At 39.7% G+C, this 23119-nt stretch overlaps 3 protein-coding genes across 3 annotated transcripts; 1 reads left to right on the top strand and 2 right to left on the bottom strand.

Moving 5' to 3' along the window:
* Positions 1 to 1039: 1039 nt before the first annotated feature.
* On the bottom strand, positions 1040 to 9964 carry LOC134665320 (multiple inositol polyphosphate phosphatase 1-like). Its single transcript, XM_063522240.1, has 9 exons — positions 9682 to 9964; positions 9437 to 9571; positions 8695 to 8870; positions 7318 to 7440; positions 6119 to 6269; positions 5903 to 6003; positions 5057 to 5166; positions 4265 to 4450; positions 1040 to 1329 (listed from the first exon to the last, which is right to left on the bottom strand). The coding sequence occupies exons 1-9, from the start codon at positions 9836 to 9838 to the stop codon at positions 1155 to 1157; spliced, it is 1314 nt and encodes a 437-aa protein (XP_063378310.1). The 5' UTR covers positions 9839 to 9964; the 3' UTR covers positions 1040 to 1154.
* Positions 9965 to 10563: 599 nt separating this feature from the next.
* Positions 10564 to 12231, bottom strand: LOC134665276 (heat shock 70 kDa protein 14). The gene has a single exon (XM_063522175.1). The coding sequence runs from the start codon at positions 12056 to 12058 to the stop codon at positions 10637 to 10639; it is 1422 nt and encodes a 473-aa protein (XP_063378245.1). The 5' UTR covers positions 12059 to 12231; the 3' UTR covers positions 10564 to 10636.
* A 390-nt stretch (positions 12232 to 12621) lies between these two features.
* Positions 12622 to 22136, top strand: LOC134665596 (lamin-A-like). Its single transcript, XM_063522561.1, has 6 exons — positions 12622 to 12864; positions 13076 to 13315; positions 14640 to 14742; positions 15748 to 15854; positions 16178 to 16303; positions 21660 to 22136. The coding sequence occupies exons 1-6, from the start codon at positions 12784 to 12786 to the stop codon at positions 21981 to 21983; spliced, it is 981 nt and encodes a 326-aa protein (XP_063378631.1). The 5' UTR covers positions 12622 to 12783; the 3' UTR covers positions 21984 to 22136.
* Positions 22137 to 23119: the final 983 nt, after the last annotated feature.

The raw sequence follows: 23119 nt of genomic DNA, 5'->3' as shown, positions 1-23119 counted from the left end.
ATCATAATAAAATAAATTTGAAAGCGAAACATAAATGCACGGTTTGGACAATTATGTTACACTGAGGCTATTCATGTGGACGACCCGTATTAGCTCTTGCGTGCACGACGTTTCGCGCGCAGACAAGTTCGGACTTGTGAATGTGTCGTTCGATAAACGTCAGGGCGTACAATTCAAATTTAAGATATATTGATAAAAATTATCACGTATAATTATAATACTCACAATATATAGGTGAGGCTATTTAAGTGGTTGGCACTGTACTAAAAACCATCTAAAAACAGAATAAAATAAAGACTTAAGTGGGGCTCCCATACAGCAAACGTGATTTTTGACAAAAGTTAAGCAACGTCGGGCGTGGTCAGTACTTGGATGGGTGACCGTTTTCTTTTTGCATTTTTTCCGTTTTTTTTTTGCTTTATGGTACGGAACCCTTCGTGCGCGAGTCCGACTCGCACTTGCCCTGTTTTTTAAATACCTAAAGATACAGACTATAGGCACTATAGTTACACCACCAACAAGGAAAATTCATAATCAACTACTCTACTATGAAAAAACTACAGGTGATTTTTTTTCTCGTGTAGCAGGTTCGATTCCCGGTTCAACCATGTAATTATTTAAAAATCTATGAATACAGAAGTTTTTTAATTAAAATAACGTATTCTTTCAGCAAAATATCCTATCTACGATATTTAAGGTAGTCTAGGTCTAGTTCTATAGTCCGTTTTTTTAGCATTAGAAAGAACTTCGCAGAAGTAAGCTTGTGGTTCCAAATCTTTTTCAAAACTTTTAGCGGTAATAATTTGAAGTAAATTATATGTATTGACCATGCTGCATTAGATAATTCAATAATTATGAACAATTAAAGAGCCTGATAAAAACTGCACGCTTGCTTCTGTGGAGTTCTTTCTAACGCTAAAAAAACCGAACTATAGTTCGGGGAATGTATTATTTTATAGAGGATATAGCTGATATAGGTGGCGCGTCGTGGAGGGTTAAAATTATTTTTAAATTTGGTAAATAAAATAAACTACACACATTGTACAATTTTGCATTTTTTTTTTATAAAAAATTAAATAAATATACAATCAGCGAAAAATCACTGCTACCTTCCGGTGACGTACGTATAATTCGTCACCGCCTTTATTATTTGTTCATAATTCGTCGTTACTACCATTGTATTTGCAAATGGCCGCATGGTCGCAGTTGTGTATGGTATCGTGGAAGACCTGCATCAAATGGTCGAGGGCGCACAGCTCATTTTCGCAAGCCGGGAGTTTCACCACACGCTCTTGGTGAAGTGTCAAGATATGATCGCCGTCTTTGCATCTGTGGAAATAAATATGAAACAACACTTAGCATGTTATAAACAATGACAAAACAATTTAAGAGGTTAAGGTGGTTCGCCTAGGTTACTCAAAACTTAACTCTCGCTAGATGGCACCACTTTTGCAAAATTTCAGGTTTTATTTTTTTGTGAAATGGTCATGGTATTTGTATACTTAATAGTATGTTTCGCGCACTCTTTAAATAAATATTGAACAATTAAAGTAAACATTGAATACTTCATTGTGCAAAAACCACCTTTTTAATTCGACGGAGTGTTGCTGTCACGCTTTTTCCTAGTATTACTCACACATGCAAACAGTGTTTCCGTGATCCTTGTAGTAGACAATTTCACACAACGTAAGTATGTTGCATTGCAATAGCGTAACGGTATGTTCGTGGAAATAACTACGTGCAAGAGGATTGGGGTTCAAGACTGGTGCGAGTAGGTAATTTCTTTTTGTTTCTCCTTTGTGTTATCTTACCTTTAAACGAGCAATTATTATATATATGTTACTGTAAAAGCCCGAAGTACGGCAAAACCTAGGATTTACCGGTAAAACCTAGGTTTTACCGATGCCGATCGGTAAAAGCCCGAAATGTTAAATCTTACTAGTTTACTTCGGGCTTTTACCAACACCGATATGGTAAATCCTAGGTCTTACCACGGCAACCGGTAAAGTTTGAATCATGCACTGATTCTTGAGATTATTAGATGAAAAGTAGGTAGGTTTGGATCTCCCGGTTCTGCTGAAGGTGAAAGAGAACTCTACTAGCCTGCATCGTGGCTAGGCACCCAGGTTTAGGTATAGTTAACTTTAAAACCGAATCTGCAGCTGGCCACTTTATTGAGTAATAGAAACGCGTTCCGTATGTGTTTCGCTTTCCAGATGACCAGGGTGCCTAGCCAAGGTGCCAATGGTTTACGCTCCGTAGCGACTGAAGCGCAGCCGTGTCTGTCGCATTAATATGGCAGAGTGATAGAGAGAGGTATTACCCTAACGTTCGCTACGGAGCGAACGACTGGCATCATGGCTAGGCACCCAGATTTAGGTATAGTTAAGATTACCGCCGAATCTGCAGCTGGCCACTGTATTGAGTAATAGAAAAGCGTTCCGTATGTGTTTGGCTTTCCAGATGACCAGGGTGCCTAGCCAAGATGCCAATGGTGTACGCTCCGTAGCGAACGAAGCGCAACCGTGTCTGTCGCATTAATATGACAGAGTGATAGAGAGAGGTATTACCCTAACGTTCGCTACGGAGCGAACGACTGGCATCTTGGCTAGGCACCCAGATTTAGGTATAGTTAAGTTTACCGCCGAATCTGCAACTGGCCACTGTATTGAGTAATAGAAACGCGTTCCGTATGTGTTTCGCTTTCCAGATGACCAGGGTGCCTAGCCAAGGTGCCAATGGTTTACGCTCCGTAGCGACCGAAGCGCAGCCGTGTCTGTCGCATTAATATGGCAGAGTGATAGAGACAGGTATTACCCTAACGTTCGCTACGGAGCGAACGACTGGCATCTTGGCTAGGCACACAGATTTAAACGCTTTTTAAAAATCAAAAAACTATTACTTATGAAAGCAGAAGAATATAAATGATCGTATTTGATTTATAATTGTTACATATTTGCCGTAACTTATTTTTAAAATGTGTTTTTCAATTAAAAGACACGTCAAGATTGTTTACCTTATTTCTAATGCTAAAAAAAACAAACTATAGTAATAATTGTGTTTTTCATTCATAGACAAAATCCATTATTTTATCCACAGGAAATTTTATATATCTCTTTTTTATTGCAGTGAGGATGTCCTGATTGTAAAAATAAGAGAGATTAGGTAGAGTATAATTTCTAATTTTCTTTGTGAAAAATAAACGAATACGTGTAGCCCATACCATACTTAATCAATCGATTTATGATAATAAGAAAAATTAAATAAAAATAAAAAAACAATACGAAATTTAGATGTAACAAAAATACAAAAAGTTATGTTCCAGCATACAATTGACTGGGGATCGAACCGGGAATCTTCCGTTTGTAAGCAAAAAAGCGACTGTTTGCATAACACGCCATGATAGTTCTTAGCTAAGCTGACGAACTTCGGGTACTTATTCTCGCTTAGGTCAATTAAGTACCTGTCAAACGTCAGTGTCAACAAAATTGCACTAAACATGACGGCACTCCAAATTCGCGCCGTGGTCAGCCCGGCAACGTCGGAAATGGTATGGCAACGTCGCAAATGTATCTGTACACGACATTTGTGACACACACATACGTAAAATTGATGAAAATTTAACTATGATTTTTGCATGATTTCTGTATGAAACATTGTTTTCCTGTTAATTTCGCGCAAACGAATATTCGAAGGAAGATAAATGCGGAAATATTTATGTACTAATAGTGTGTAGTTACTTAATGAGCTTTGATTGAATTTTGTATGAAAATCGAACCACCTTAAAGAGGTATTAGTGCTACCAAAAATGATTAATATGTTACGCTCACTGCCTGTAAACAGTCAACCTTTTTAGTTGGCCTACTTTTGGCCTATTTGGTCACTCATTCATGATCATCGTTTTCGAGTAAGCGCTTCTACCTATTGGGATGCGAATGTATTTTTGCGCGAAATGTTAATGTCAAAATTGAGTTTCCGATTTAGGCCACTAGAAGGACGACGAGACGATCTAACACGCAAAGGAGCGCGCTTGAACAGTAGAGGGCAGTACTTACTTACAGGAATGTTAAATGTTTTCGAATCAGGTAGCAGACCCTCCAACAATAACGGCAAAGAAACTTATAAAATGTTATAATTTCTCTGTTGTCGCAATCTGCTCTGAGCAGAAGAAAATTGCCGTGTTGTTTGACAAATAAATATATACTTCATCATCATCATCATCTCAGCCTATATACGTCCCAGTGCTGGGCAAATATATACTTACTCAAACAAAACAAACGCTAAGTTAGAGGCGAAGCAGTCAATTTCCGACAGTCTCCAAACACTGTCTTCCGGGATAAAGTCTCCAGTCAACGGCAACTCCGGCTTGTATAAACCCATATGCGTCAGGATCTTTAGCAAAGTCCCGGAATGGGCGAACAGGAATGAAGCGTTTGGTCCGGTTTTAGAACTAGAAACAAAAAAATCCTCGTTCATCCTTCTAATTTTCATAGGATTGTTCTAAAAAGGTCAGGGTAATCAACTATAAAGCTCTCGCCACTCTAGATTGAATTAGGCCTTTTACATTATGTCTAAACCGAGATAGACAAGAGATATCATAAATTCATAATCTATAGACTAATCGACTTAATATATTTAAGGATTTTGTTCTCCATTTGCATACCCTTTGATTTTTTTCGCAGATTCAGGTCTTTTCTTGCTGATGATAAATTCACATCAAATAGAAAGTTAAAAGGCTGGCCCAGCAAAAAAAAAGAGTGGCGATTACTCCACCGACAAGAGCAAGAGCATAGCTCTTTAATATTGATGATGATGATGATGATGAGAATACAATTACAAAATGCTGGCCCAGCAAAGAGTGGCGATTACTCCACCGACAAGAGCATAGCTCTTAAATATTGAACAACAATTCTGTGTCCCTAGTGAAAAAAGGTATAAGTCTCGGGCAGCGCGGTTGTAAATGGGTATAAGTTCCAAGTAACACCTATGCCCTTTTACTCCTAAGCTGCGTGAGACTTGTACCCTTTTTCACTAGGGCCACAGAATTAGGACTTACGTTAAATGTTCAAACATATTCTTCACAGACTCGCAGGCTGTCTGACTGGTAAGTTCGTTTCCGTAACCATCCATTAAATAATGTTTCAGATCATGGTAATACTCCAGTACCTGCAAAACACTGTTGATTCAAGCATTTTTTCAATTTCACGAGACAGATGAAAGCAATATATTTACTTATTAAAAAACCAGTAGTTTCGGAGAAAATAGGCTGTGACAGACGGACAGACAGAAACACGAGCGAGCCTATAAGGGTTCCGTTTTTTCCTTTAGAGGTACGGAACCCTAAAAATTATCTTAACATGCACGCCAATTTTCCCACACACGTGTAGGTAAAGAAAAAACTGAGGTAAGTAGGTAAGTACATGAAAACATAAAGATTACTGATAAGACAAGTTGTTCTTGTGGCCTCCAGTCTAAGCAAGGCACAAAACTTGCAACCAAATCTAATTAAGTATCAAGGTATTTCCTACTTACAGCATTAGCGCCACTTGAACCATCCCATTAACCCGGGGTTACTGGTAAAACCTGGAGTTACCATGGTTACCAGTACAATTCGACACTGAGTGACCGATTTAACCAGTTAATCCCGGGTCAGTGGGATAGTGCAAGTGGCGCTTAAAGCAACAAACCTCTCGTCTTTAATATAGCCTCCTAAGGCCCAATGTCCTACCTATAGTACCTCTACAGTTCGATGAAATTTAAATCCTATTCAATTGGAAGAGACGCGTTTTGCTTGTTTCGTTCCATTTTCCGACAACGCAAAATCAACTCTATTTCCTACACTACACAGGTTCAAATTTCTGATTTTACATTAATATGGCTGGATCTTAGGAGGGGAACTCACCTTTATAGTGTCCTTATCAAACGCAAAGCACCAAGGCGCGACATAGCCTTTCCACCACGCTGTCTCGAACGCACAGGCCTTGTACATCAAATCTGCTTCAGCTAAACAGACAATTACAAGATAACAAGAATAAAACATGAGCATTCAAATATAAACCCAAAAGCTAATGGAAGAAGGTCCAACATGTCGCAAATAGCATAGCAAGCTTCTACAAACCTAAATCAATAGTGTTATCGAGACCCAATTTCAGTGTAATTTTTTCCAAAGTTTGGTTCATTAGAAGACTATTCCCCAATTTCTTTTGCTCTGCGTATGTATTTGGGTTTTTCTTAACTTGCTTTTGCCAGTTGTCACAGTCTTTGTAAAACTGGAAAATTGCAACTAAGTATAGGAAAGCCGTTTCGCTATCCCACTTAAATAAAATAGATCGAACTAAAATTATCTAAGACGAACAAATGTATCAAAAACGTAATAAAAAGTGTATGAATAGTTTGGCCAAGGATTGTCTCATTTAAACAAACTGAGAGAATCATACTGTCTTTGTCTTACAATATGGGCCCTAGTAACCCAAAAGAAAGCTATGAGTAGGTACCTATAGTTTTATTTGTTGTTAATAAATCTTCAAATTTGGTTTGCCAGACTATAATTACAAATTTTAAGTACGAAAGATGATGGTCTTAAATAATTTAACTATTTTACTTAAGAGGGATAGTGATTAGTCGGGGTACAAACAGACCACTCATGCAACCCATGCACCCTTGCATGCAGGTTGTTTAAATAACCCAAAATATTGAAAAAGACAAAATTAGATGTTTCAATATTAGGTATATCACATACACCCAATTCACCTGTAATTATTGATAGTCTGATTTCATTTTCTGCTAATGCCGCCACAAGAATTAAGCTAGATTACCAATCATTAGACATTGCCAAAAATGTCATTTACATGCCAACAAGCCAACATTGCCCAAAATGTCATTACATGCCAACATTATTGGTATTTGATCGGTCATATTGGTAGTAAGCCATATAAAGTACATAATATAAACCTTACTCAAAAGGTTATGGCTTACAGTGTACACAAGTTTCTAATTTAGTCATTCTCGGTACTGAGGGCACAGTAACTAATGACAGCTTTAGATTTTTTTTATCATTTAGGAGGCAAACAAGCATACAATTCGCCTGGTAAGCAATTAACGTTGCCCATGGACACCTACAACCCCAGAGACGCTGCAAGTGCATTGCCAGGCTTTATGATGGGAGTATGCTCTTAGTATGCTTTTGTTGGCAATGGAAAACTTAAGATTTTTCATCAGTTTTAAACCTCAATCAAAATATTAAGTGGTATAGAATATCATGCTTGGATTTGGAGAAAAGGGCACACAAAAATGTCCAATAGAGTGACAGCTTCATACTCGTAACACAGGGTCTCCTTTGCTTGTCTTTCTTATAATGACTTTTGGCGCATTCTTGTCAAACAGGCCAATTGCAAAACTCTTGGCACTTTCCTCTGCTCTTTCTGTTGGAGTGGCACGAAACTGAAAAACACATCAAAGCAATTAAATCGGGGTAAATAATATTACTATTTAAATTGCTTGCATAAAAAGGTATAAAGCTAAACTCTCATGGACTTTTAAATTATATTTCTTAACCCCAACCAATTTTCTCTCCTTAAACTTTTGCAAATTTGAAATATCCAGTGGGCATATACTGCAGTTTAATATTTGGTACATATCTAGGGCAAACTTTAGACAGGGGCCCTTATGCCTCACTTCACTAAACAACAAAGATAATTAATGAGAATGACAGACCGAAAAAAAAGTTTATTAATAATTTTGTGAGGTGTTATATACAAAACTAAAAAAATGGTTAATACTGGAGTCAGTTATGTAACGCTGCCATACATGACCCAAAAAAATTTTATTAAGCTATGAGCTTCATCACATCTGATATTTGAGTAATTCTAAGCATTTCTAGCCTGAAGTGGGGGGGAGGGTGGGGTACAAAGACGGCCGCCATCCGTCATATTTAAAAAAAATCTACTCTGATCCTGGTGGGTACTAGGGCAAGTTTGGTATCATTTTCGTATAAACCAAAGACGTAGAATTCATTGCTGATATTTGTTTTTTCAATTGCGTAGTAATTTTACAAGAAAAACGTAAAAAGGTGAAAAATTTGGTTGGAGATTTTTGCTACGCGGAGCCGAAACTACAAAAGATAGAAAGTTGAAATTTGCACACTAGATTACATTTATAAAGTGTACAAGAGATAAGAAGCGATTTTGAGAAATTCAACCCCTAAGGGGGTTAAAAAGGGGATGAAAGTTTGTATGGGGTTCAAGTTTTATTTTAAGCTAGGAATTTGAAACTTCGTAAAACGATATATTATTAAAATACAAGAAAACTAATTTCAGCGTTTTTGAAAATTCATCCCCTAAGGTGGTGAAAAAGGAGTTGAAAGTTTGTATGGATATCAAAAAAATTTTCGAACGCGGGACTTGAATCTTTGTATTTGGGGATATTATTAAAAGACAGGAAAAGTAATTTCAGCGTTTTGTAAAATTCATCCCCTAACAGGGTTAAAAAGGGGTTGAAAGTTTGAATCTATTACAAATCCGAGTAGACACACATTTCTTATTGCCTCCCAGGCATGAAATGCTTAGAATTACTCAAGGAACATATGTGATGAAGCTCATAGCTTAATAAAAAATTTTTGGGTCAACTTTATAACTGCTTCCGCTATAAAGTATTACTCAAAATAAATTGGGTAATTAAATTATAAGTTGATCTTACCTCAAAGGTATCACTATTATATTTACTTTTAATAATACTGGGAAATCTTTTATGCATCCTCTTAGCTAACTGGGTCATTTCATCCCTGCCTTCATCTACTAGGTCTTTTTCCTTGGTTATATCTATACTGCTTGACCAATTTTCAAATCTTGACAACTGCTCTGTGGTTAATTGACCTGTATAATATCAAATCACACATTTGGCAAGTTATGAAGTATTAAGGATGACTACTTAGTCTAGAACATTCCGCATCCGAGCCAGGGCTTCCGATACCTCATTTCCTATGACGGGTAATTGGTGATTGTGTGATGCTGTTTATAGAAAATGAAAGTGTCAGATGCCTTGGCCCAGACCCAGATCATTCTAGCCAATAGAGTAAAGGATGACTCACGATCCTTTACTCTATTGGTTGTGAAAAAAGAAGATAAACATGTTTTACATAAGTTGCTTTTATACTTTATTGTGGATATCCATGGCCACAGCTTTTTTAACCATCACAAGAAAGCAGGGAACCCAGATGTATAAGTTTGAATGCTATTTCTATACCACTGAAGAAGTTGACGTATACAAAATGACTTAACCAATTAACCATCTATGGTAAATTAAAAGTGACTGCAAACAATATCATACACTAAGCTTCAGCTTATTGGAAACCAGGAAGTATCTCCGATTATAATATTTGCTGACAAACGGACACCGGGACAGTTGAAATTTAAAAAAAGCTTGTATATGACATACTAACCTTTTCCAACCTTGTGTCCTGATAAAATCTGTTGTGAGAACTCCTTTAAAGTAGTGTTCATTCCTGCTATATCTTCGTCGCTTGGCAACCTGGATCCGTGCCGTATAACCATCCACATTTTAGTACTTTCGCATCCTAGAAATAATGGCATAATGACGCATATTTTAAGTAGGAAATTCCAAAAAATATACCTGAATAAAATATATGAAGCAAACAGCAATCGAAATTTTTTTCTTAGTAATTACCGGGAAACTTGATCTTGGAGTCATCTTTAAGGTATTTAAACCTGTATGGGGTTTTAGAGCCCAAATGATTACGTATATCATCTGAAATTGATTCAGATTCTGCATCGTGAAAAATAATCAACACAGTAACAGTGATTACATATAACTTAATACCCATTTTGTTTTGATAATTACGCTAGACTTATTTTGTTCTATGAATACTTCTGTGGAATATTATTATTGTGCTGATGTTTTAATACTGTAATTTCGTCTCATTGTTTGTGTTATTTTGTATTTTGGATTTAAATTATTTTGACAAGAGTCAGTCAAGATGTCACTTCTCGACAATATTGTCGTTGTGTTGAGAGTTTTTTTATAGGTCTCGAATAGCGCAGCGTAAAGGAGGCATCACATACTCGTTTTCGATGGATATGAATTATAAAGCCATTACAGACAGGCGTACCGGACCGCGTCCTTGGTAATATCTCTTTTTCGCTCTTACTTAATAGTCGCGTCCTTGTCGGACGCGTGCCCAAAAAACCGCTCCTCCACCGCTTATTAGGTACACTCGAGTCTCTTGGCGTGGCTCACGGCTCGGCTCGTGACTCGCGCGAGAATGTAAAGGCTCCTCTTCACGTTGGGCCAACGCCAACGCCAACGAGAGACGCACTTATGCGTTAGAGGGAGCAAGTGATATTGCTATCTCATTCTACCGCAGGCTGCGTCCCTCGTTGGCGTTGGCGTTGGCCCAACGTGAAGAGGAGCCTTAAACCGCTTGTGAGGGTTTGGCCTACCATAGAAAAAGAAAAAAATCAAGATTTATCGTATCGGAAGTCTCGTTCTAACACATTAGGTTAGAAAGAGACTTCCGCTTGTAAATTGTAACAAGTCAGTAAAAAAGCATTATTATTTTTTAAATAAATGTTTATAATAAGGTATGTTTACAATAAAGTTAAAAACTCAAGTCATTTCCAACTCATTCAACTTGTAGAACAATTTTTGAGTGTTGTAAAGTAGCTTTTAAAGTAAATGGTTTACATAGCTTCTCAATGTCAAAGGTTTCTGTAGCGAATTGTTCCTCATCAGGATTTTCGTGCAGAGTGAAGTCAATTGTCTTCACATCTTTGCCCACATCAACATTGCAAACATTTTGAGAAAATGGTGGAGAACCTTCTTTGAAAATCTTAACAGTTTGATCCAGGTATTTTAGGTAAACATCCTTGCCTAGAAACTCAACTTCAGTGTTAGGTTCATTGAGTGTAATCTCTGGTAGGTCCAGTAAGAGCCCTGCTTGTCGAGCACAGCCAACAGCAATCACCTCATCAGGGTTGATACCGGACAGTAGCTCGGCTTCTGGCAACAAGTTAGCAATTGCAGATTGCAACTTCGGTATTTTCATACTTCCACCACAAAGAACAATTTTGCTAATTTTTCCATCGAATTCTTCAATTACTTTCTGCGCTGGCTCCATGTATGAAGGGATTTTAGATGAAATGGCATTCTCAAATCTGGCTCTAGACACATTTTGGTTCCAATCCACACCATCTAATAAAGACTCAATGTGAACATGAGCAGAGTTAAGAGTTGACAAAATGTTCTTACAGTTGTCAGCATGATTGAGTAATTTTGCCATTGCTCGCCTGCTTTCTTGTGGGTCCAGCTTCCACTTCTGTTTAAATTCCTGTGCAATATAGTTGGCCAAATCTTTCGTCAAACATTGGCCACCCAAATCAGATCGGAATATGTTTTTCTCCACACTGATGAAGCCTCCACTAATTTTCACAATTGAAGCGTCACAAGATGATCCACCCAGCCTGTAGACAAGTACATTGATATCTTCAACAGTATCTTCTAGGTTATAAGCCATGATTGCGGCTGCTGGTTCACATATTACTTGAAGCACATCAAATCCAGCCAACTCTGCACATTTTACAATGCGCTGTCTGCTTGCATCCGACCAATGCAACGGTGCAGCAAGTACCAACTTCAGATCACCGTCATCTCGCATAGAATGGCTAGCAATAGTGAATAGTTTGTCATACATCTTAGTAGCAATGTTGTCAGGGTTTGAATACAGCTTTGTCTCACTTGTTTCAAATTCATACACTAGCTTTTCGTCATTTTGAATGCGGCATGACGAGGAAGACTCGACGTAGGTCAAATCATCTTCGGTAAAGTCACAATTCACTAATCTTTTATTATGTTTAATGATTGCTTTAGAAGCAGCCTGTCCGGACTTGGCGGGCAAGCCTATCTCCCATTCTGCACCATTAAGGGCGATTACGGCAGGAGTCACACGATCACCGGCATCGTTGGCGATTACTGAAGGTGCACCATTTGTGTAGGATGCTAAACATGCTGAACTGTTGCCCAAATGTATTCCGTACGCTGCAGCCATTGTGAAAATTTGTTAAGAGTTCATGAACTTGAAAAGACAATTTGCGGTTTTAAGACGCTGTCTGTAACACTGGAAAATGCAAAAGGTTACTGTAACATTAATAAATCAAAATGCAGGGTAATAAAACCGCGAGGATTCTAACCTAATCTCAGAAAATTTCATCGAACAACTGTCAGCTGTCAGCTTTTTTTTGCTATTCATACGTCAGAAGTTTAAATTCCATTTCAAAGAGTAATAAAGTATTATGATATGATCAATTATTATTACATTGTAATAATGCCCAATTGCCCAAATCAATTTAAAACAGTTATGTATTTTTATGATAACAGGATAACACTGTGGTTATAAAGTACAGGGTCGCGTTTGGTGACGCTACAAGCTGTGGCCACAAGTTTCAAAATATGTCGGAATGACCGTGTATCGGAACGTTGCATAAGCGTAAAAATATCTGGCTGGCTAAAGGGCTCTATAGACCTTGCAACAAATTTCCGCGTTTTAAATCGTGTTTCGAATAGTAAACCGCCTCAAAGCAAAAAGGCGGGAACGGTAAAAAAAGTAAGTATTTTAAAACATTTTGTAATAAAAACGTGTATGTATGTGACATTGTGATACTGACACTTGGCTTGTGATTTGCACTTGGGTTGGAAGTTGGAATGAAAAAGTTGTATTATTATTTATGTTGTGAAATAAAACTGATTTATATATATACATTAAATGCATGATAAATGATGGAACTTAAACAAGAGACTATTTCATCTAATGATCGGCTACAAAACATTTTGCAGAGTTTATCGAAATGTAAAATTGTGCGTCCCCTAATACTTTAGACTCAATTAAATTAGTAAAAATACTATTCATTGTAACAAAATAAAGCTATAAGTTAGTCTGTACGGAAAGAGAAGAGTCGTGGAATGTATGCCCATTATGCCCAATACATTTTACGACTTTTCTCTTTCCGAACAGACTACAACATTTTACTGAATGCAATTCAAGAAAATATTTTTTATTACGTTCAAGGAATTCAAAAACGAGAAAGAAGAAATTAAAATGCTACGAGAAAATAACGTGAAACTGGAATTAGAACTGAAAGAGTCTCGCGAAACAGAAAAATCACATCGTTGCCATTTAGCGACTTCACGAGAAATGATAGGAAATCTTCAGGAAACTGTTTCGCAACTTGTATATCTCAAAAGGGACATCAAGAAGTTAAACGATGATATTGTATCTAAAGATGCTATCATATTGGGACTGGAAAAAGTAAGTCAAACGAAGCTACACCATTTTTAGGGTTCCGTACCCACCCAAAGGGTAAAACGGGACCCTATTACTAAGACTTCGCTGTCCGTCCATCCGTCCGTCCGTCCGTCTGTCTGTCACCAGGCTGTATCTTACGAACCGTGATAGCTAGACAGTTGAAATTTTCACAGATGATGTATTTCTGTTGCCGCTATAGGTAACAACAAATACTAAAAACAGAATAAAATAAAGATTTAAATGGGGCTCCCATACAACAAACGTGATTTTTGACCAAAGTTAAGCAACGTCGGGAGTGGTGAGTACTTGGATGGGTGACCGTTTTTTTTTTGCTTTTTTTTGTTTTTTTTTTGCTTTATGGTACGGAACCCTTCGTGCGCGAGTCCGACTCGCACTTGCCCGGTTTTTAAACTACGCACCTTCCCACCGCACCTACCCTCACATCTAATTGCCTCTGCGAATGTAACCGATAATCGCATTCGATTTGCAATACCTACATTCTACCTTTGTTATATTTAATTCACTCTGTAACTGTGTTTCTCGTGTTTTTATTCCTATGTACAATAAAGTATATAGGTTCATACATAAATACATACATAGGTACATTGCGGCAGTTGATCGATCGATTGAATTCGTTGCTCCTACTTAGCCAGCAAATAACTTTAAGTCGCATGCAGTTTGATGCAAGGTCTGCAGAAGTCTTACGCTACGTCTTACGTAGGCGAACAACGCGCGAACGCGGCGCGGCGCGGCGCGGCGAAATCAATCCTTTGATGCCCATAGAAGTGTCCTACGTAAGCGATCTCGTTGCGAACGCGGTGCGGCGCGATTTGCACGCGAATGTCAGGCGGCGCGGCGCGGCGCGGCGCGGCGGCGGCCGCTTTCGCCGCGCCGCGCCGCGCCGCGTTCGCGCGTTGTTCGCCTACGTAAGACGTAGCGTTAAAGACGCATTAAGGCTCCTGTACACAATGGGCCAGCGTGGGCCAGTCTGGGGGACGCATTTATGCGTTAGAGAGAGCAAGTGATATTGCTATCTCATTTTACCGCATGGCTGCGTGATGCGTCCCTTGGAATGGTCGGCACTGGTCCATTGTGTACAGGGGCCTTTAGGTGTAGGGCTTCACTCTGACCCCACAACCGGCGGTGTGGTGATGGCATGCAAGCGAGACAAATGCTATGCATGGCGAATATGGCATAGCGTTGTTTCGCTCGCACCCCGTCGCCGCATTGGTGTGGAACGGATGTACTTTTAGCTAGCTGTAGCAAAGCGACGAAATCGCGCAGTGAGCCACGCCTGGCAGTTTGAAAATGGTTTATGTTTACACAGGACAAGGAGAATATTATACAGAAGCACAATGCCAGCATTCAGGAGTTACGTACCGTGCATGAGAAGCACATCGAGGGAGTAACAATAGCCAATGAAAGAAAAAGTTCGTATCACCACTGCCTTATCTTGCTCGATAATCTGCATTCTCACTATAAGTACAAATAAGGTTTTTTAAAACATCACTTCCGACTTTATCTTGAATAAGTGTCTCAGAGGATTTGGATGCAAAATACCTACTTATAAAATACTTGTAATCTAAATTCTCATTGAGTTTTATTACTATATAAATACCTAGATACAGCTGTCTTAGTCTTGTCTTTAGACAAGAAAGCAATCTACCTAAATTGATTACGGGATACGTGCCTCGTATTGATAAGTGATAACTTTATTACACGGTAAAATTTACTTAACTAAGTACATGGAAGTTATGAATTAAATAAACAGGTGTTACACAATCATTCTTACCTTCTGTCATGGGTTTCATGGATTATATAATTGTTAGCTAGATACTTACTGTTTACTAAGTTATGTCGTAGGTACATGTAATGAACTGAATTTCTTAAGTAAGTTGTTGCCTGGTACCGTAAATTGCGTAATTAGTAAGCCAACATATTGGTTAATCTCGTAACATTATGATGGCAGCGTATTTGAGTCAAAAGAATAGGTACAGATAATTTACTGGAGATGATTAATTATGATTCATATAAACGTTATTACAATATTACCTACCTACCATATCATATCCATGTTACCTAACGTAAGGAAGCTAGGCACGAAGACTTTCGAACATTGAATGTACGGAATTCCTTGTATTTAGCGTCCTTAGATAGGACTTTACTCTAATTAAGATTAATTCTACTTAACCTGTGCTGCCTTCAAAATGACTGAGGTCGGCAAACAGCGGCTAAGCCGGCCAAACCGCTAACGCATACGGCTCTTTTGAGATACTATCGCGGCTCTTCAAAATATTATAACACTCGATTTCTTAAACTGGTGATTACTGGCTCTCTTCTTAAAAGTTTGCCGACCCCTGTGCTACGAGCCTACGAGATTACAGATGTGTGGTAACAAAGTGTCAGCTGCAAAAATTATAAGATATGTGCTTTAGTTCAGCAGATCCAACAGGACTTCGATACATCGGCCGCACAAATGTCTTGTGCCCTAGAAGAGTTACGAGCCAAGAACAGGGAGCAAGAAGCATCTTATAAGGACAAGGTGATTTGTTGCACATATAAAATAGACAAAAATGTAAAAAAAACTTTAATCTTGTTTATTTGGCTTTTAGGCAAAACTGCATTCCGATCGCAATTATTACATTAACCGCCCTATGCTCAGTGGCGAATTTGCAGTCTGCCGCCCTAGGCCCAGGCCCCGCTCCTTTCTCAGCACTTAGCACCCATTGACTAAATTTTGAGTTATTAATTTTTTGTCACTTTCGGGGCCCTTAAATCTCTGTTGTGATTTAAAACGGCAAAATAATAATGTCGTGGTTTCAATAATTCTGCATACCTATTCCTGACCCACTGATACAATTTTAGATGAACGAAGTGGTATTGGAATATGAGGAGAAAATTCAGCGCAGCGCAGCACTAGCGGCGCAATTGCAGGAGCAGTTGTCGCGACAAGCAGCAAGGACTGAAGCTAATATCGACGCGTATCGAAGGGTAAGGAAATTACCTTGTAGGAAAACCAAAGGGCAGACTTAGCACTGCGCTGAACAATTTCTATATACGCGTACCTGTCCCATAATATACATGGGACAGGTAGAGAGGGTTCAGCGCAGCGCTATAAAGGCCAAACCACACCGGATGCGTGTGCGTGACGTGTGCGTGCACGTACGCGTCCCGCTGCGTTGTAGAATATGAAAACTCATAAGAGAGGACACACCGCTTGCGTGACGTGTGCGTGACGTGCGCGTACACGTGACTTGCACGCAACGCAGCTCCGACGAGACAAACCGGCTGCGTGCTGCGTGCACGCGTCCACGCAGCGGAGCGGCAACGTCGCTTCGTTGCGTGCAGTGATGACGTTGTGTTTACGAGTAACTGCGTTCCCTATGAAGGCCGAGCCACACCGGCTGCGTGTGCAGCACGTTGCGTGGCGTGCGTTGCGTGACGTGCGCAGCACCCCTGTCACACCGGGTGACGCGCACGTCACGCAACGCACGCCACGCAGAGTGCTGTACACGTCACGCAGGCGCACGCTGCAGCTCTGCGTGCAGGCTGCGTGCACGACCGCCGCCATTTCCGTACTATTCCCTAGTCCCTAGTGTATCTAGACGATTAGCAATGTTTGATAGCAGTTCATCGGATGAAGAGGAGGCACTCCTCTTACTTTTAACGCAAAATACTCCAACGAAACCTAAAAGAGTGTGGATTCACGAAATCAATGGAAAAAGAGGGGATCATAGTGAATATCATAACCTATGCCGTGAACTTGAGTCTCACGAAGATCGTTTTTACTGGTATTTCCACATGTCAAGAGATTCTTTTGAAGAGTTACATGATTTAGTGAGACCTCATATATTAAAAAATGACACTAACTACAGGAAGGCTATAGGAACCAGAGAAAGGCTAGCAGTTTGTTTAAGGTTTGTATTTTAAAAGCACTTAAATAGGGCCACTTGCACCATCCCACTAACCGGGGGTTAAGCGGTTAAACCGTTAACCCAGTGTCAAATTGTACTGGTAACCGGTAGGTTTAACCGGTTAACTCCGGGTTAGTGGGATGGGGCAAGTGGCCCTTATTGTCATAAAACTTAATGAATCAATTAACTAAAACAATCAACAAATACAAAATAGGAACTCAAAACTATTAACATGTAATATTATTATTATCTTAAAATCAATGAACTAAGACAATCAACAAATACAAAGTAGGAACTGAAAACAATTAATATTACTATTAGGTATTTTAATCTTGAGATCATTGTAAATTTGATAGATCAAGGACCTGTGTGTCATCATCGGCAGTGGGAGTGGGTACTTCTTCCTGAGAGTTATTGAACAATAAAGACTGGCTTAGGTCACCTGAATCGTCAGATATTATGGAATACGCCGGAGACAGTATTATTACCGGTGAGGAGGGTTCAATGTTTAGGTCGGGGTTAGTTGTTGCATTATTTTCTAGATCATCCAATTCAGCCTCAGCGAACATTTTCGCCAACTCAACTTTTATTTTGCCTTGTTTTCTAAGTGATAGTTTCTTAAAAGTTTTAGCATAGCTCATAAACAAATGGTCAACACTATCCCACTCCCTCTTTTTTTTATTTCTGAGATAGTCAAGAACTCTGTCAGTGGTGTCTAGTCCCATGTCGCTGTCATTCCTTTTTTTTGTTGTACGTGGCGTTGACGACGGCAATGTACTTGGTTGTTGTTGTGTTTGCGAAGATGGCCGAGATTGTGGTGCAACTGGTGTTTGTGGTTGCGTTGGAGGTGGTGGTGAAGATGGTGATCGTTGTGGAGGTGGTGACGGTGATTGGGATCGTCCGGCCAATGAAGACTGTGGCGGATCTGAGTATGCCTGCGTAGGTCTAACATTAGAGCCAGTAGGTCGTAGCTCGAGCGTTCCATCAAGAAATGTCAGGTGGGAACTCCATGTATAATTAGAATATTTCCTACTCGAACCCGTTTGTCCTTTCACTTGTTTTTTGTGCCTAATATATCCGTCTCTCAACGTTCTCCAGGCTTCCTTGGCTTTGGTACCTTAAACAATTACTAAAATTATATATAATCTGTACAAAAATATAAAGTTATACAAGTAAGGAGTATTCGGGTAATTTCGTATGACGTATAATTTCGAAATACCTACAGGTTAATTATGTCCAATATTCCATCATAAGAAGAGTCACTTATTGTATTTATCTGACGGTTTATAACATTCGGAATTACCCGAATACACCTTATATAAGATTTTTGGAATTACCCGATATACTCGTATAAAAATAAGTTTATATGTTTTTCAGGTACATAAGAACTGGTGACTCTTTTCTAACAATTTCATTTTCATTCCGCATTGGACGAAGCACTGTTTCTATAATAGTAGAAGAAGTATCAAAAGCTATTTGGGAATGTTTACAACCTATATATATGCCTAGCCCTACTGAAGAGATTTGGAAACAATCGGAGTTGGGCTATCGAGAGATTTGGAACTTCCCAAACGCCGTCGGTAGCGCAGACGGAAAGCATGTTCGGGTAGAATGCCCTCGCAACAGTGGTTCAAACTATTACTGTTACAAAAATTTTTTTTCAATCGTGTTGTTTGCCGTCGCCGACCCATTTTATAAATTTACCGTGATAGACGTTGGCAGTTACGGCCGCCACAGTGATAGTAACATTTTTGAAAATTCAGCGTTTTATCGTCAATATCTACACGATAAACAGTTACTGCCTCCGAAGCCTCTGCCTGGTACTACCGAACCAGTGCCACACGTTTTACTCGGCGATGAAGGTTTTGCTCTGCAAACATTCTTAATGCGCCCATTTCCCGGAGCAACAACTATACATGACCAAAGAAAACGAAGATATAATTACAGGCTCTGTCGTGCACGTCGTGTCGTCGAAAACACATTCGGAATTTTAGCAGAAAAATGGCGAATTTTCCATAGACCTATGGAATGCCATATTGAAAAAGCCATTCACGTTACAAAGGCTGCATGCTGCTTGCACAATTTTGTTAGAATTAAACACGGCGACATGATGCGAATGCTTCCAAATGAACCGACTTCGAGTCAAAACTTGCCCGAAAATGCAGCAACGAGTCAAAACTTGGAAGGCGGTGCATTAATGCCTTTGCGTCGTACAAATGCAAGGTCACCTAATGCCGCAATTGCAATTAGGGAAAAATTTGTCACCTATTTTAATCGAGATACTCGAGAATAAAATTATTGACGACGCACGCACAAAATACACAAGACAAAAAGTATAGCCTAAAACAAAACATAGACTTACCTTCTATTCCAATTGCGACACCGATCTGTTCCCATAACAAGTTTTTATACGTCGAATTTTTATAATCTTTGTGTTTTTGATTATAAATACATTCGTATTTGCGCACTACTTCAATAAGTTTTTCTTTCATTTCGCAATCCATTATAAAAACCTCCACGCGCACCGGCCGAGTTGTAAATAAACACAACAGAGCCGCGCGTGTACACGCACAGCACCTATGCAGCACCGAGCGGTGCGTGTCCGAACCTGCCCGGTTCGCCCTCTCATAGGGAACGCCGGTAAATACAACGTCATCACTACACGCATCGAAGCGACGTTGCCGCTCCGCTGCGTGCAGGCTTGTACGCAGCACGCAGCCGGTTTGTCTCGTCGGAGCTGCGTTGCGTGCAAGTCACGCGTACGCGCACGTCACGCACACGTCACGCAAGCGGTGTGTCCTCTCTTATGAGTTTTCATATTCTACAACGCAGCGGGACGCGTACGTGCACGCGCACGTCACGCACACGCATCCGGTGTGGTTTGGCCTTGAGAGGGCGAACCGAGCAGGTTCGGACACGCACAGCTCGGTGCTGCATAGGTGCTGTGCGTGTACACGCGCAGCCACTTGTATTTATTTACAACTCGGCCGGTGCGCGTGCTGGTTTTTAATACGGATTCAGTGATAAAAGAAAAACTAATTAAAATCTTTCGTTAATATGAATGTAAATTTACAATATAGCACAAAGATTACCACAAATACGTCTTAAAAAATAATAATTTGGCCTGTGGGAAAGATTCGATTTTAGGTATTAACGATACTATTGGAAAACAAGGTTGTTGTATTGTGAACTATTTGGCGTCGGTGAACAATATTATGTACTCTCAACTATCTCGATTCAAATATGAGACATTTTTTTCTTCTAATTGCAATGGCGGCATTAGGTGAGCAGCTTCCATTTGCAACGGGAGTTATAATAACATGATGTAGGTACTGTCGCAGGAGTATTTTATTTTACTGCACGCATGACTGAGCTGCAGCGTGCGCCTGCGTGGCGTGTGCAGCACGTTGCGTGGCGTGCGCTGCGTGACGTGCGCGTCACCCGGTGTGACAGGGGTGCTGCGCACGTCACGCAGCGCACGCCACGCAACGTGCTGCACACGCAGCCGGTGTGGCTCGGCCTTAATTGTCGCGTAGATGTAGGAGCAGGGTGCGTAGCCAACATGATGCTAATCGTTTCCGCTCCGTAGCTAACGAAAAGTAACTGTCACTGTCGCACTAATATGGAAGAGTGATCTCTATCTCTAGAGAGAGATGAGTGAGATGACTCTACGCTACACGCTACGGAGCGTTAACGATTGGCATGGTCAGGCATGTTGGTTAAGCTCCCAGAAGTCGCTTCATTGGACGCAGTCCGGTAGCTGTAATATTGTCACAAGTTTGTGGAGTACCCTGGCCATACCTGGTAGACACACCAAGATCGATTCCATCAGGCATTTATATCTACAACTACTATACATACTACTATATGAAGAGGAAATGCAGCGCATTTTGACATCGCAAAGTTGCAGCAACTAGCTGCGAGAACTAAAATCAACGCGTTTTCGTCGAAATGCATTTAGTAATACATTGTAAATATTAATAATTATAGTAGTGTGCCTAGTTAGGTTACTAATTGTAGTAATTGCTAAATTAAAACCAATAATTGGTAACAATTTAAATGATAACGTACCCTTACCATCTACTTTAACGCACGCATTGGCTTTAAATATATGAATCTAGGACATGGACTGCGCGCACATCTTAAAATTTCTCTAAAATTCCGATGGAAATCTAAAAATGAGCTACAATTATGTTGTTTCAAGTACCTAGTCTTGATTAAAATCAGTAGCGTGACGTCATTTCAAAGTCAGTATAATATTTCTGACTCGCACCAGTTCGCCAAAAGCATGTCAATTAACTTCTTAATCTAGTTCAGTTACGTCTATAGTAACTCAACAAACTTAAGTAGCCTACTAACGCTTTTGCCCATAAAAACGAGATCTAACATGAGATTGTTAGAAACTTTCACTAAATAATTGCCACCGTTTACAGAGGCTTGAAGAATTAGAGGAGAAACTAAAACAAAGTCAATTTAAGAACTACTTAGCACAGAGCTCGTATCCTTCGGAATCCCAAGTTGAAAGACCCTATTCGATGGACAGAGATCCGTATGAACAGTGCTCGGTAGATTTGAGCCCAGTACTTGAAGCACCGAAGAAAGTGGTGTCAGCGACGCAGAAAACTAAACCCAATACTTTACAAGTTACATATTATGGGAATAAAACTCCAAGTGCACAACGAAATGAGAAGAAAGGGCAATTTAATATTACGAAAAAGAGGAAGCTTTACAATGATAAAGAATTTCTAGAATTCTAATTATTCCCTGTATTGATTATTGGGCCAGTTGAATTACTTCCCCTATCTGACAGCCAAAAAACGGAAGAACTTCGACTGACACCTGTTCCTATCTTCCAATGGGCGCATTAGCCCCAGCTTACCCTTATTATTTCTAATTCTTCTCGAACCGTTTCATATATGTGGTAATGTTAGTTTTAACTAGTTTGATAAAATGTTTTTTCTAATAAAATTGTTCTTAGCTGAAGTAAAGTTTTTCCTTACCTTTTTATAGAACTCGATTAATTATACAAACGTTGTGTAAATATTTTTAGGAAACGAATGCCAAGTTTCTTTATCATACAACCGGTAAACATTTGCCTTTATAATTAAAGTTCCCTACAGCTGCATTCAGAGATATATGTATACAATACTATACTGGGTCAAGCAAATCTTGTCAGTAGCAAACGGCGGCAAATTTGAAAAATCGCGGGTTAGCAACACTGTGTTCGAATAATTCGAAAATCGCGTGTCATCTTAGCGATGTGACGAGTCCACTTTTTTTCGATTCGAATCATTCGAATCGATTCGGCCACTGATCCGAGTTGAAATTCGAACTGACTCGACTCGACGGTTTGCGTGGTTCGCGACAAGGTCACGTCACGGGCCGCGGAGCCGCAAACGAGTCAAGCGGCAGTTGTTGTAAACAGAACCTTCAGGGCACCGAATTAAGGTTTATTTTTCAATGGCCATACTAGCAGTGAACTCGACTCGGGATGGCGAATCAAGCGGCAGTTGTTGTAAAAAGAACCTTCGGGCTATCGAATTAAGGTTTATTTTTGAATGGCCTTAGCGTAGCGTTGACTCGGCTCGGAGAGTTGGTGAATTGGCGATTCATTCGCCGAGTCAGCGGATCGGATACCAAGTTACCAGTCAGTTTAGTGGCCGAGTTGATTCGGATTGCCAATAGTCTTGATTCGAATCAACTCATCTGTAGGTTGATTCGGATTATTCGAATCAGATAACTCGACTCGCCCATCGCTATGTCATCTGTGCTTTATCTGTGGAATGTGGATCGCGAATGACAGCCATCATCTTTGTTTACAATCTGAATCGATTCTATTTCAAGAGATATTTCTGCTGTGTCACCATTAAATACCAATATATTAAATAAGATT

Source organism: Cydia fagiglandana, chromosome 6 (genome assembly GCF_963556715.1).
Source record: "Cydia fagiglandana chromosome 6, ilCydFagi1.1, whole genome shotgun sequence".
Lineage (NCBI taxonomy): Eukaryota > Metazoa > Arthropoda > Insecta > Lepidoptera > Tortricidae > Cydia > Cydia fagiglandana.
The sequence above is the reverse complement of the archived record's forward strand: the minus strand, read 5'-3'. Positions and strand labels throughout refer to the sequence as shown.